This window comes from Zootoca vivipara, chromosome 15 (assembly GCF_965207765.1).
Source record: "Zootoca vivipara chromosome 15, rZooViv2.hap1.1, whole genome shotgun sequence".
Classification (NCBI taxonomy): domain Eukaryota; kingdom Metazoa; phylum Chordata; class Lepidosauria; order Squamata; family Lacertidae; genus Zootoca; species Zootoca vivipara.
The window spans coordinates 8,192,932-8,206,566 of NC_142598.1; the positions used below are offsets into that span (position 1 = coordinate 8,192,932).

Below are 13,635 nucleotides of genomic sequence, written 5' to 3' on the forward strand. Positions count from 1 at the left end.
CCTGTGCCTGGTTCGTTGTAACCTCACTTCTCGCAGTGAGCGAACCCCAGATGGCCCTTAGCGCTGGACCTCAGTGTCCGGGCTGAATGATGGAGGTGGAGACACTCCTTCGGATATATTGGGCTGAGGCCGTTTAGGGCTTTAAAGGTCAGCACCAACACTTTGAATTGTGCTTGGAAATGTACTGGGAACCAATGTAGGTCTTTCAGGTAGCCCTCCCTATAAAGTCGGCCTGCAACTCCCATCATCCCTGACTTTTGGCTGTAGTGGCTGGGGCTGATGGGAGTAAGAGTCTAACATCAGCTGGAGGACCGCAGGCTCCCCATCCCTGCCTCGGATGCAAGCAAAACCAGAAAATGGGCATGCACAGGAACTTTCTGCAGATACAGAACAGTATTAATGCCTTCAGCTGATGTGTTTATTATACAGCTGTCCCTGTATGTACTCCACCACACTCCTTGGCAGCAAATTCCACTGTCGAACAGCTCTTACTGTCAGGAAGTTCTTTCCACCTAAACATTAGGAAGAACTTCCTGACAGTAAGAGCTGTTCGGCAGTGAAATTTGCTGCCAAGGAGTGTGGTGGAGTCTCCTTCTTTGGAGGTCTTTAAGCAGAGGCTTGACAGCCACCTGTCAGGAATGCTTTGATGGTGTTTCCTGCTTGGCAGGGGGTTGGACTGGGTGGCCCTTGTGGTCTCTTCCAACTCTATGATTCTATTATTCTATGTATACAAGGGCAGCTTGTTTATTTCCTTGACATCTAATGGGAGGGTGTTCCACAGGGCAGGTGCCACCACCAAGAAGGCCCTGTGCCTGGTTCCCTGTAACTATCTTCTACCTGCAGATATAGAAGGAGAAGGAGCATTCATTTTGCTAGGAAAGCACAGGGTAGGACGCTTCCTCATCTGGAAATCCTGATTAAGTTGAAACTAATTGATGCTGCCAATATGTACTGTAAATCGGAATCTGTCGATTTCAGTCTCTCTGCTTCCCGTTTTCCCCGAAGGTTATGTCTGGTTTGCCAAAATTCAGTTTGCTGCAGTCAGTACAACGGAGGAAAAGCTTGAGGCAGGAATGCACAGCATATCCCAGAGGGGGCCTATTTAAAGGGGAGGGATAAGAGAAAGACTTCACTTGTCCCCTGGGGTCCAGATTAAAAAAGAAACTGAGAGATTAAGCCCTGAATAAAAGAGGGGCATGTTGCTTTAGTAAGATACAACAAAATGAAGTGCTCCCCGAGGTTTCCAAACGCTTGAAGAAAGCACAGTGTGTGACTGAAATGGAAAAGCTGGCTGTTCTTGTACAAGAGAGAGGTCATTTAACCATTTCATTAAGAATGATCCCATTTCCTCAAGAGATTGGAAAGAATAGTGAGTGTATCAGAACTTTGGTAGCACAAAATGTATTATTTGCATTCTGAGTATTAAAGAGGCGCTGGATTGCTATGCGTCCCTTCCTTGCATGCTTTCAGCCTCTGAAATGTGCTTGCTCCTAGAGATAGCTCCCCCCCCCAGTGCACATATGCATGTTTCACAGAGATTTCAAGGTAGTTTGAAAGAGGAAGCATTGCTCAATGATTCTACTTCTGCCCTTGTTGAATAGGTTCTGTATAGTTTCAAAAACCTGCAAAGCCTGTTTGGCCAGAGGTGAGCAGAGGACAAAATAAACGCATGTGCTGTGTACATCTTGGCAAACAGTGCCTCTAGCAGAATGTGGGCCAGGATTTAGATCTTTTGCAATATAGCATATTAAAAGCCTGACCTTAAGCTACAGAAAACATACTGTTTGTAAGACACCGCCGTTTTACTAAATGCAGGTGGACGTTGTCTAAAACAAGTACAACAGGGATTTGTCAGGCTGAGTTTGTAAGAGTTATTTTGGCCCTCCATTAGAGTGCAGAACTGTATCAGTTCTGTCCAAAAAGCTCAATATTTCACTAAGTGATTTCCTAAACTCTGGAAAATAGAGGGTCATAGAATCATAGAGTTGGAAGGGACCACAAGAGTCATCTAGTCAAACCTTCTGAAATGCAAGAATTTTTTGCCCAGCGTGGGGCTCTAACCCACAACAACCCTGAGATTTAGAATTTCATCCTCTATCAACAGAGCTATCCCAAGGAATCAAAGTATTTCCCCCCCCCCTATTTACCTGACAATTGCTAATTAACGTGTTTTTGGTTTTGCATTAGTGGCTTTGCATTTGTGGTTGGCTTTAAACAATAATATAGGGGACCTTAGTATGAAGGATATATAATAAATCCAAGAAAGGCAACATAAAGGCTGCTTCCTGATTAATTAGAGGAATCTTTTTACTCACCTAAGTTTTATCCCAGTTAGGTTAACTGACTAATTGTTTAAACTTTTGAGTCCTAATAAAAGTGCGTGCCAGTGTTCTGGAAGATGCTCAGGTTCAGACTTTGGAGAACATCCAGGGTGTTTTACACCAGTTGATGTTTCTGAACAGTCATCTAGGGCAGCCCTGAATAACCTTATTGCAGTTGTCTAGGGACCCAGGTGGCGCTGTGGTTAAACCACAGAACCTAGGGCTTGCCGATCAGAAGGTCGGCGGTTCGAATCCCTGTGATGGGGTGAGCTCCCGTTGCTTGGTCCCAGCTCCTGCCAACCTAGCAGTTCGAAAGCACGTCAAAATGCAAGTAGATAAATAGGAACCGCTACAGCGGGAAGGTAAACGGCGTTTCCATGTGCTGCTCTGGTTTGCCAGAAGCGGCTTTGTCATGCTGGCCACATGACCTGGAAGCTATACGCCGGCTCCCTCGGCCAATAATGCGAGATGAGCGCGCAACCCCAGAGTCGGTCACGACTGGACCTAATGGTCAGGGGTCCCTTTACCTTTACCTTTAGGTTCAAAGCTTTAAAGGCAGAAAAAATGGCTGCCATGTCTGCATCTAAATCCACTGGATTCTTCTAATTTTTGTTTCTACATATTGTTAAGTCCAACAAGCAGGAGCACACATATTTTTGGAACCTAGCTTAAGAGAGATCTGCCTTCTCTAGCAATTTTCAGCTTACAGTCGCCTCCACACAAATGTGAAAGGTACACTGGGTAACCACAAAGGGCATGAGGCAATGAGAAATCCTGAAACTACTGCAGGGTGGGGTTGAATGACTGCTGCTTAATGGATCTTTAATAGCCTCCATTTAAATTTGGACCAAAACATCTCCGGGAAACGAAACGAGATCATTATCCACATGGTTGTTAGTTTAGGCTGGAGGCTGACCATAGTTTCTTCAGTTGAAAGCAGCTTGAAAGAGGGAAGCAAAACTTTCCCCAAACCACTTCCAACTTTCTTTAAAGCAACAAGCTGCCTCTGGCATCGTGTGTGCACAGAGTCCATTGTTGTTGTTGTTGTTTAGTCGTTTAGTCGTGTCCGACTCTTCGTGACCCCATGGACCAGAGCACGCCAGGCACTCCTGTCTTGCACTGCCTCCCGCAGTTTGGTCAAACTCTTGTTCGTAGCTTCGAGAACACTGTCCAACCATCTCGTCCTCTGTCGTCCCCTTCTCCAACATCAGGGTCTTTTCCAGAGAGTCTTCTCTTCTCATGAGGTGGCCAAAGTATTGGAGCCTCAGCTTCAGGATCTGTCCTTCCAGTGAGCACTCAGGGCTGATTTCCTTCAGAATTGATAGGTTTGATCTTCTTGCAGTCCATGGGACTCTCAAGAGTCTCCTCCAGCACCATAATTCAAAAGCATCAATTCTTTGACGATCAGCCTTCTTTGTGGTCCAGCTCTCACTTCTATACATCACTACTGGGAAAACCATAGTTTTAACTATACGGATCTTTACAGAGTCCATACCCTCCAACATTTGTCCCATGAAAACAGGGATGTCCCATTCCATAATGATAATTTATAACCCCACACATCTTACTGGGTTGCCCCAGCCATTCTGGGCAGCTTCCAACATATATTAAAACATAATTAAACATTTAAAAAACTTCCCTAAGTATACAGGATTGCCTTCTGACGGCTTGGGGGCTGAATAACTCCATACCCTCCAATATTTCTCCAATGAAAATAGGGACATCCTAAGGAAAAGTAGGACATTGTGGGCTCAAATCAGAAACCAGGGTAGCTTCACTCAGTCAGGGATGTCCCTGGAAAACAGGGACACTTGGAGGGTCTGAGAGTCTGATGAGTGACCCCACGAGCAGTGGACAACCTTTTTGTGTATTTAAAGGAACAGTCAGTTGTTCTCTGTGCTCTTGTTCTTTCCCAGGCCCGGCTCGCCCATTGACTCTAGTGGCGCAATGGACCACGGCGCCTGGGCGATCAGGGGGTGCTGAGGGGCGCCCCAGCAAGTGGGGGAGCTTCGCGGCGGCCTCCCTTTTCCCTCCACCAGCCGCACCGTGAGAGCAGGGAGGGAAGCGAGCGGAACAGGGGCACTAGGACCCTGTTCCCCTCTGCAGCGCCAGGGTCATCCCTCACCCCGGCGCTGCGTTTCATTGGTAGAGGTGACGCCACATGGCAGCACCTCTACCAATGAAATGCAGCACCCTGTTGGCGGGAAGGAACCCGGCGTGGCCCGGCCTGCCCAGGCACCCCGCTCCACTGGGAGAAGGGAGGAAGGCCGCGTGGAGCAGCGGCGCCCCCTCCCCCACTCAATCTGGCGGCATCGGACAGGCAGGCGGCCTCCGGCACAGCGCAGCCCTGCTGTGAGGTGCGGGGGCCGCCGTGAGGCTCCCGTCACCCGGCATGCCAGGTAAGAGTTTTCCTTTTTTTAAAAAAAAGTGTGGGGGGGGGCGCCCGACGGATCCCTGCACCAGGGCACCCAATGACCTTAAGACGGCCCTGTTCTTTCCTTCTTGGCCGCCCCATTTCCCCCCCCCCATTCTGATGCCTTCTCTTTCTTTCCTTCCCTTTTGGGCAATATTACAGATGTCTACTCTACTGCATGTTGCTGAGTTAGCCAAGAGTTGCAAGGTCACAGGAGGACAGGTGGGATCAGATGGGCTTATGATTTATTTAATAATGGGACAAAGGGTTGTTTCAATAAGTCTTTTGAGCTGTGCCTCTCTGCCCCGCCCCCGTCTCCTTTGAGTCTTTAAACCTGTGTTTATTTGTTTTTTTTAAAGGAACAGACAGATTAATGGAGACCAAGGCTATCAGTGGCTCATAACCTCTGTGGCTGTATTGTATTCCAGTTGTCAAGAATCACAAGTGGGGGAATGGCTGCTGCCTTAGGCATCTGGTTGGCCAATGTGACAACAGGATGCTCGACTACATGGGCCTGGGGGCTTTTCCTATCTCCAAGTAGACAAAACTGCCCATTTATGGCTTCTGGCCCTCTCCCTGGAATTCTGGCTAGGCAGGAAGACTCACCAAACAGGAGATGCAGGTGGGCATCTTGTTGAAACAAGCTCCCTTTAGACATGTTTTGGAAGAAACGGAATAGTTTTTGAACTGACAGTACTAGATGCGGGAAGGAGAGGCTTGGCAAAAGCAGCCCGGTGCATTCCAGATTTGTCGGACGCCACTAGGGCTTGCAGCACTTACTGACTCAGTGGTCTGTGCTCTCTCCAAGCTTTCGGCTTTGTCCCAAACATTCATCCGCCATCTGGTACGTTTAACAGTCCACTTTTCAAGTCCACCCTGTGCTCTAAAGGGGGGGGGTCTGATTCAGAAGCAGTAGGACCGCCAGTGGTGGTTTTTCATGCTGCCTCTCCTCCCCTGCCTTTTAACAGCGAAGCTTTGCCCCTCAGTGCCCGCGAAAGCTTCACCTGCACAATGTCTGCTTTTCAAAAGGCAAGACTGGTTTACTACTGTATAGCTGTGAAAAATCTCTATGTGGGACAAGAAGCTACAATTAGAACTGGATATGGAACAACTGATTGGTTCAAAATTGGGAAAGGAGTACGACAAGGTTTTATATTGTCTCCCTGCTTATTTAACTTATATGCAGAATTCGTCATGCGAAAGGCTGGACTAGATGAATCCCAAGCCGGAATTAAGATTGCCGGAAGAAATATCAACAACCTCAGGTATGCAGATGACACAACCTTGATGGCAGAAAGTGAGGAGGAATTAAAGAACCTTTTAATGAGGGTGAAAGAGGAGAGCAAAAAATATGGTCTGAAGCTCAACATAATAAAAAAAAAACCAAGATCATGGCCACTGGTCCCATCACCTCCTGGCAAATGGAAGGGGAAGAAATGGAGGCAGTGAGAGATTTTACTTTCTTGGGCTCCTTGATCACTGTAGATGGTGACAGCAGTCACAAAATTAAAAGACGCCTGCTTCTTGGGAGAAAAGCAATGACAAACCTAGACAGCATCTTAAAAAGCAGAGACATTACCTTGCCTACAAAGATCCGTATAGTTAAAGCTATGGTTTTCCCAGTAGTGATGTATGGAAGTGAGAGCTGGACCATAAAGAAGGCTGATCGCCGAAGAATTGATGCTTTTGAATTATGGTGCTGGAGGAGACTCTTGAGAGTCCCATGGACTGCAAGAAGATCAAATCTATCCATTCTTAAGGAAATCAGCCCTGAGTGCTCACTGGAAGGACAGATCGTGAAGCTGAGGCTCCAATACTTTGGCCACCTCATGAGAAGAGAAGAATCCTTGGAAAAGACCCTGATGTTGGGAAAGATTGAGGGCACTAGGAGAAGGGGACGACAGAGGACGAGATGGTTGGACAGTGTTCTCGAAGCTATGAACATGAGTTTGACCAAACTGCGGGAGGCAGTGCAAGACAGGAGTGCCTGGCGTGCTATGGTCCATGGGGTCACGAAGAGTCGGACACGACTAAACGACTAAACAGCAACAATAGCTGTGAACCCAAGCTGTAACACTTTACATGAAATCATAATCAGAGCAAAAGGGGGGGGGAGGAAGGAAAGGCTAAGAAGAAAGACCCCAAAGTAGTAGGAACACACCTAATCCCCATGGCCCCATGGCAATTTCCACTTCAATAAAAAAAAGGTCATTGCCATGCAGTTGTGGATTGTGAAGAGTGTAGCCATGACCCTCATCCCTGTTGCAACAAAGAGCCCTTCTCTCATCTCCCCAAGCATCACTTGACACATTGTTGATTAGGATATGGAAATTTCTTAGAGCATTTTCTGTCCCCATGTGGTGGTCATCATATGGAGGGGGTCTTATCCTATGGAGAAGTGGGACGCAATCTGTCAGGGCACTGCCCAGCGAGACCTTAAGGGTAGAGAGGAAGGAGGAGGAAGGAGGAGGCTAGGCAGGAACGGCTGGGAGAAAAAGGACAGGAAATAGCAGTAGGGGAAGGAGAGGGGTTGGCAGGAAGTAGACGGGGAGTGCAAGGGCCGGAAGATGCTGAGCAGGAGCCTCAGCACCGCTCCATCAGCTCGGGTACAGAGGGGGAGATTACGCAGGTTCCCTCAGCCAGGGAGAGGCGAGAGTGGAAACGTAAAACACAGAGGCGGAGATTAGTACTGCCTAAGCTTTTATGTTGGAAAAGAACCCGCCAAAAGTTACTTCCTGGATCTGAGTCAGACAGTACAGATGGGTGAATGATGTCTGCTGCTTTGTACATATGTAATGTTATAGAAAATTATACGGTGGGGGGGAGAATCAGGACACCATTATTAATGAACAGAGAGGGGTGACTGAATTTGACAGCTGCAATACCCAGAATCCTGTTCAACGCCATCTTCCCCGTCTCCGCTCCGCTTCAAAGACCCTCACCCCTCCTGCTTGGACTCAACCCTGCCTTAAGGAAGGCTTAAGGATCAGCATATGCACACATTTCCCCATGACTAGCAATTTGGGAGCCATAATTCCCCATCAATGGTGCCAGACTGCTAGCCATCTCATTCACAATGGAAGACTCCTCTAAACAAAAGACAGTGATCAACTCTTACGAAAATGTTAATTTATCTTTGTGTTTAGGAATTCACACCTGGGAGGGGTGAGAGGAGGACTAGGGGAGGTGTCAAAAGTGATCAGATTTCTACCTTGAACCTTTTTTGTGAGGTATTGATTACATAGCTGTGATGTAGGAATGATGTATTTTGGGGGTGTTTCTTGGTGATGGGAAAACTGGTAAAAGTGGAGGTTCTCTTTTGTTCTGGGTTCCTTCCTTGTTCTCCTGCGTGAGGGGAAGGACCCTGTTGCAACAGCAAATAAAGGCTTTGCTTCTCAAACTTCTCTGGTTGGCCTCTTGTATATTCTCCGACCGATGGAGAACCCAATAAGGCTCTTGTGTACCCCATAAGGGAATAAGAGCAGATTTTTGCTTAGAACAGTAAATAAATCCTGAAATATGTATAGCTTTGAGTGGTCAGCACCATTTCTTGCGGAGAGCACCCCCCACCCTTACACAATCCAAGTGGAAGTCCACTCTGTGTCCTGCAGACAGCCATTCAATGTGGCCTTCACATGGCGGCTGTAACACGAAGCAGAAGCAGACTCAGCCAGAGGGTCAGATACTCAAAGACTTAGCTTAGGCTCTCTCTCTCTCTCTCTCTCTCTCTCTCTCTCTCTCTCTCTCTCTCTCTCTCTCTCTCTCTCCCCATGTGTAGGTTCCTTGCTTGGCCAAGTCTGGGAGCAGCTCAAAGCTTAAGATCATAAACCACCCTCGCAGTGCAAGGTGAACAGACGCAAAAATCCCTGTACAAATATTGGCTTCGCTCATGTGATCCACCTTCCACCTGCTCTGTCTTCCACAGTAAACACTGATGAGGCACACAAAGTCTCCAGGTGTATGACCGAGGCCTCTGTATCCCTCTGCCCTCTGCCTTATTTGTGGAGGGTGGGGGCAGGAAGAATGTGGCACATTCAGGGCTTGCTGTCATGCCCCCACCATACAGAGGACTTTGATTCCAGGGCCAGATCCGGGACAGCCTTAAGATGACTTGCTAAACCAACCAGTCCCCAAGCTGGACCAGCCCCTTTGGAACCTCCACTAATAATGGCAACCGTGGGCCTGAGGGGGCCAGATGAGGCCCTCTGAGCCTCTCTAGCCGCCCCCCTCAGGACTTTTCCTCCCTCACACACCCCGTCTTCTCAGGTCACATGCCTCAGCATCCCTGTTTTGCACCCTGCTTTTGCCTGGTTGAAATGTGTCCTTGAACTCTGATGATGCCTCTTGCTTGAGGACAGGGCCGGCCCACCCATGAGACAGGGTGAGGCAGTTGCTTCAGGGCAGCAGGCTCCGGAAAGCTGGGAGAAGTGGCAGATCTGCATTCTGTACTTGTCGGCCCCCTCCTCCTTTGCCCACTGCTGCATGGCGGGGGGCAGAGGCATAAAAGCGGGTACATGCCTGGCACACAGTGCAGCATTTTCTGGTTTGCCTCTAACGGCAAAATGTCCAGGACCCCACTTGAGGAGCGTGTGCAGAAACTAGCCACCTAGTACAAAGGTAATTTGACATTTCTGGCTTTGCCTACTTTTGCCTCTGGTCCTGCCCACCACCAAGGGACCCAGGTGGCGCTGTGGTTAAACCACTGAGCCTAGGGCTTGCTGATCAGAAGGTCGGCGGTTCGAATCCCTGTGATGGGGTGAGCTCCCGTTGCTTGGTCCCAGCTCCTGCCCACCTAGCAGTTCGAAAGCACATCAACATGCAAGTAGATAAATAGGAACCGCTATAGTGGGAAGGTAAACGGCATTTCCATGTGTTGCTCTGGTTTGCCAGAAGCGGCTTTGTCATGCTGGCCACATGACCTGGAAGCTGTACGCCGGCTCCCTCGGCCAATAATGTGAGATGAGCGCGCAACCCCAGAGTCGGTCACGACTGGACCTAATGGTCAGGGGTCCCTTTACCTTTACCTGCCCACCACAGGCATTTGGCGCCCAGAAGGGAATGTGAAGAAGGTACCCCACTCCTGGCTCCCACAAGGATCATGCGCCATGTGTCAAAGTATAAGACACAGCCCTGGAAATCCGTTCTGACTAGGCCAGAATGGGAGGAAAAGGCACCCACCCGTGCAGAGTCCGGCACTCGGGTGCATCTCATGCATCTATTATTTACAGCATGGGTAGGCAAACTAAGGCCCAGGGGCTGGATCCAGCCCAATGGCCTTCTAAATCTGCCCACGGACGGTCTGGGAATCAGCATGCTTTTACATGAGTAGAATGTGTCTTTTTATTTAAAATGGATCTCTGGGTTATTTGTGGGGCCTGCCTGGTGTTTTTACATGAGTAGAATGTGTGCTTTTATTTAAAATGCATCTCTGGGTTATTTGTGGGGCATAGGAATTCGCCCCCCCCTAAATATAGTCCGACACACACACACCCGGTCTGAGGGACAGTGGACTGGCCCCCTGCTGAAAAAGTTTGCTGACCCCTGATTTACAGTCATCTGGTAGGAATTGGAAAGAGCTGCAGGAGGCTAGGCCACCCACTCCTTGGGGCAGAGATTGCCAAGGAGGGAGGCCAGCCATGCCTGGATTTTGTCTTGGAGCCGTCAAACAGACATCCTTTATTCAAGGCTGCAGAACAGAACAGGCACTTCCCGGCTCTCTTCAGCCTCACGGAACATAAATTCCTATGATCTTATCCCTGCGCCTCCATCTTTTCTGAAATGCAGCTAGCACAAGTGAGTCCCAAATGGAGGAAGTTATGGAGCACACTATGGTCATTATTCAATCTGCGTCCCTTAACTGGTCCCTGCAAGGAATGGCCCGCATTTTATCTGGAGTTGGCGTGGGGAAGCTGATGATAGGCTGAAAGGAAATAGGAAGCTTTGCAGTTAGGTCTTCTTGTTCCAGGATTGGGGTGGGCGCCCAGTCAGAGGGGAAGAATAGTCATGAACCTCCTCGAGACTGGTATAGCCCTGTAGATGGCAGGATTCAATTCTAAAATATTTTACTTTCAACTATCATCAGCCAGACGGGTGGCACTGTGGGTTAAACCACAGAGCCTAGGGTTTGCCGATCAGAAGGTCAGCGGTTCGAATCCCCACGGCAGGGTGAGCTCCCGTTGCTCGGTCCCAGCTCCTGCCCACCCAGCAGTTCGAAAGCACGTCAAAGTGCAAGTAGATAAATAGGAACCGCTACAGCGGGAAGGTAAACAGCGTTTCCATGCGCTGCTCTGGTTTGCCAGAAGCGGCTTTGTCATGCTGGCCACATGACCTGGAAGCTGTACGCCGGCTCCCTCAGCCAATAACGCGAGATGAGCGCCGCAATCCCAGAGTCGGTCACGACTGGACCTAATGGTCAGGGGTCCCTTTACCTTTTATCATCAGCCAGATACTATTTGGTTGCAATTTAAAATGTGGTTACACTTAACTGATGAGTTCCTGGCATTTTATTTCTTTATTTTTCATTAAAATAAATCAGAACCTCACTTGTTAAAAAAAGGGGGGGTAGCCAGGGATGGGTCTACCCAGTCTGTTGTGGGAGAAACAGGAAGGGGTGGGAAAGGGCAGTGTTTGCATGATTATAGATTTAGTTAGGACAACCACTGTGGTGTAGGGGTTAGACTAGAGCAGTCACCCCCAAACTTCAGCCCTCCAGATGTTTTGGACTACAATTCGCATCTTCCCCAACCACTGGCCCTGTTAGCTAAGGATCATGGGAGTTGTAGGCCAAAACATCTGGAGGGCCGCAGTTTGGAGATGCCTGGACTAGAGTGTCAGATTAGGACCAGCCTCTCCTTTGTGCACTCATAATGTTTTGTTGCTCAGGATGGGAACAGGCAGTTGCATGCAATTCCACTTTCAACACTCTTTGGACCTGCAAAGGTTTCACGGCGACCATACTGCTTTGTTTCCTGTCACAACATCCTAGCCACCCAGAGTGGCCGGGGCAACCTGGCCAAATAGGTGGAGTATAAATAATAATAATAATAATAACAACAACAACAACAACAACAACAACAACATTGAAATTAAATAATATTCCTGCTGAAAGCCTATAACTTTTTATACAGAAAAGGGTATTTTGTTCCGCTTCTCTTGCCCCATAGCTCAAGAGTGTCCCTCCAGGCAGCGATAATGCAGTAACACTGGGGAGACATCGCAAAACATCCCACAAAGTGAAATGATAGGTGAATGGTTCAGGGTCAGTCTACCACTAATCCACTGCATCAATGGCATGTTGTGGATTATACCTGCAAAAAACAACAGTCTGAAGGAGCGCTCAATTCTGTACTCAGTTGTGAAGCAAACAAGGGTCAACTTGGGCCATTTACCATCGCTGAGGATAGCCTACCTCACAGAGTTGTAAGGAGAAATTGGGGAAGGGGAGTACACGATGCATGCCACCTTATGCTTCTCGGAGGAAACACAGGATGCTAATGTAACAAAGGAAGCGAAAGTGTGTTTCAGGGAAACCAGCCAAGTCATGAGGTCTAAAGGGTATTTGTAGTAACACCTTTACAAAACTGGTTTTCATCAGCCTCCCTGAGAACCTTTCGGCCTCGAGAATGGAGTACGCATGCCATAAATAAATAAAAGAACAAGTAAGCAAATAAGTTTTCATTCCATTCCAGGCTGCAGCAGAGGTTGGGCTAGAAGCAGCTGGAGGTGCCTTCATACCGTCATGGTTGTGGTCCAGGCTGTGAAACATCAGCAGCAGTTTGCGTTCGCGCTCCTGGAGGTAGCGGGTAAATTCCTCGAAATTAAGCTCCCCGTCATGGTCTGTGTCACCCTCTCGTAGGATATCCTGCAAGCAGGGAAAGTAACAGTGGGTTTCAGAAGGTGAGCACTGAGTTGCACTCTTAACAATGCAGTCCAAAGAAAGGGAGAAGCACTGTTTTAGAACATCTGCAAAGGGACTGCATGAGGAAGGTATTCAACTAGGTGGCTGTTTGTTGGATTACAGAACCCAGCCCACTTCTTGCACCGTAGATGATTAACTTTAGCTGCGGATGTTGGAGCCGAGACAATATATAGCTGACAAGAGTCGTAGGTAGGGAGGCTTATATTTAAGGGGTGCATGTATTTACTTTGATTGCAATAATTTGCACAAGTACTTGAGATAAAGGGTGCAGATGCCAGAGCACACACCATTAGGAATTAGTGCGTCTCTGTTGATTGGGCGGCCATGAAAATACCACAAATATATTCTGTGCAATTTGGTACAGTGGCATGTAACTTTGACAGAGCACTCGTGTCCAAGTGCTTCACATATTGTATCTTATTATAATCCCTGCAACAAACCGGCGAGATAGGTTTATCATCCCCCATATTGCAGATCGGGGGCGAGACAGGGCGAGGCTGAGGCTGAAAAGGAAAATGACCTGCTTATTGCCACCAAATAGCAGAAGTGAGATTTGAACCGTACTTCCTGACTTGTGGCTTTTCCCCTTTGGCACCTTGCCACACTGGCTTTCGTGAGGTCGGTTCAAAAGTGTGCGAATGAGAGTCTGTAAAATATAAACAGAAAATGCCTCTGAGGCGGCTTCTTCCTGGCACACCAGTTTTCTAAGTGGAAGGAATTGCTTCTGTGTGGAAGAGCACCCCATCATGTGAGCCCCCACCAGGGGGCTGAAAATGGTTCAGCATTCCTAAATATGGTGGGGAGGAAGAGGGGGAGAAGGAAGTCCTTTGGGATCAGAGACCTTGCTGGGAAGTCTCTATGGAAAGCGGGGGGGGGGGCATATTTGGTGGCAGCATCAGCCATTAGTCCATGGGTAGGCAAACTAAGGCCCGGTAGCCGGATGCAGCCCAATCGCCTTTTCAATCCGGCCCGTGGACGGTCCG

The 13,635-nt window shown here is 48.5% G+C and overlaps 1 protein-coding gene across 1 annotated transcript in view; it reads right to left on the reverse strand.

The window, feature by feature from the left end:
• Window positions 1-13,635, reverse strand: part of SLC25A23 (solute carrier family 25 member 23) — a 56,866-nt gene that overhangs the window by 24,765 nt on the left and 18,466 nt on the right. The window contains exon 2 of the mRNA XM_035140814.3: window positions 12,469-12,595. Coding sequence (XP_034996705.1) covers window positions 12,469-12,595 — 127 coding nt within the window. The remainder of the gene's footprint in view (window positions 1-12,468; window positions 12,596-13,635) is intronic.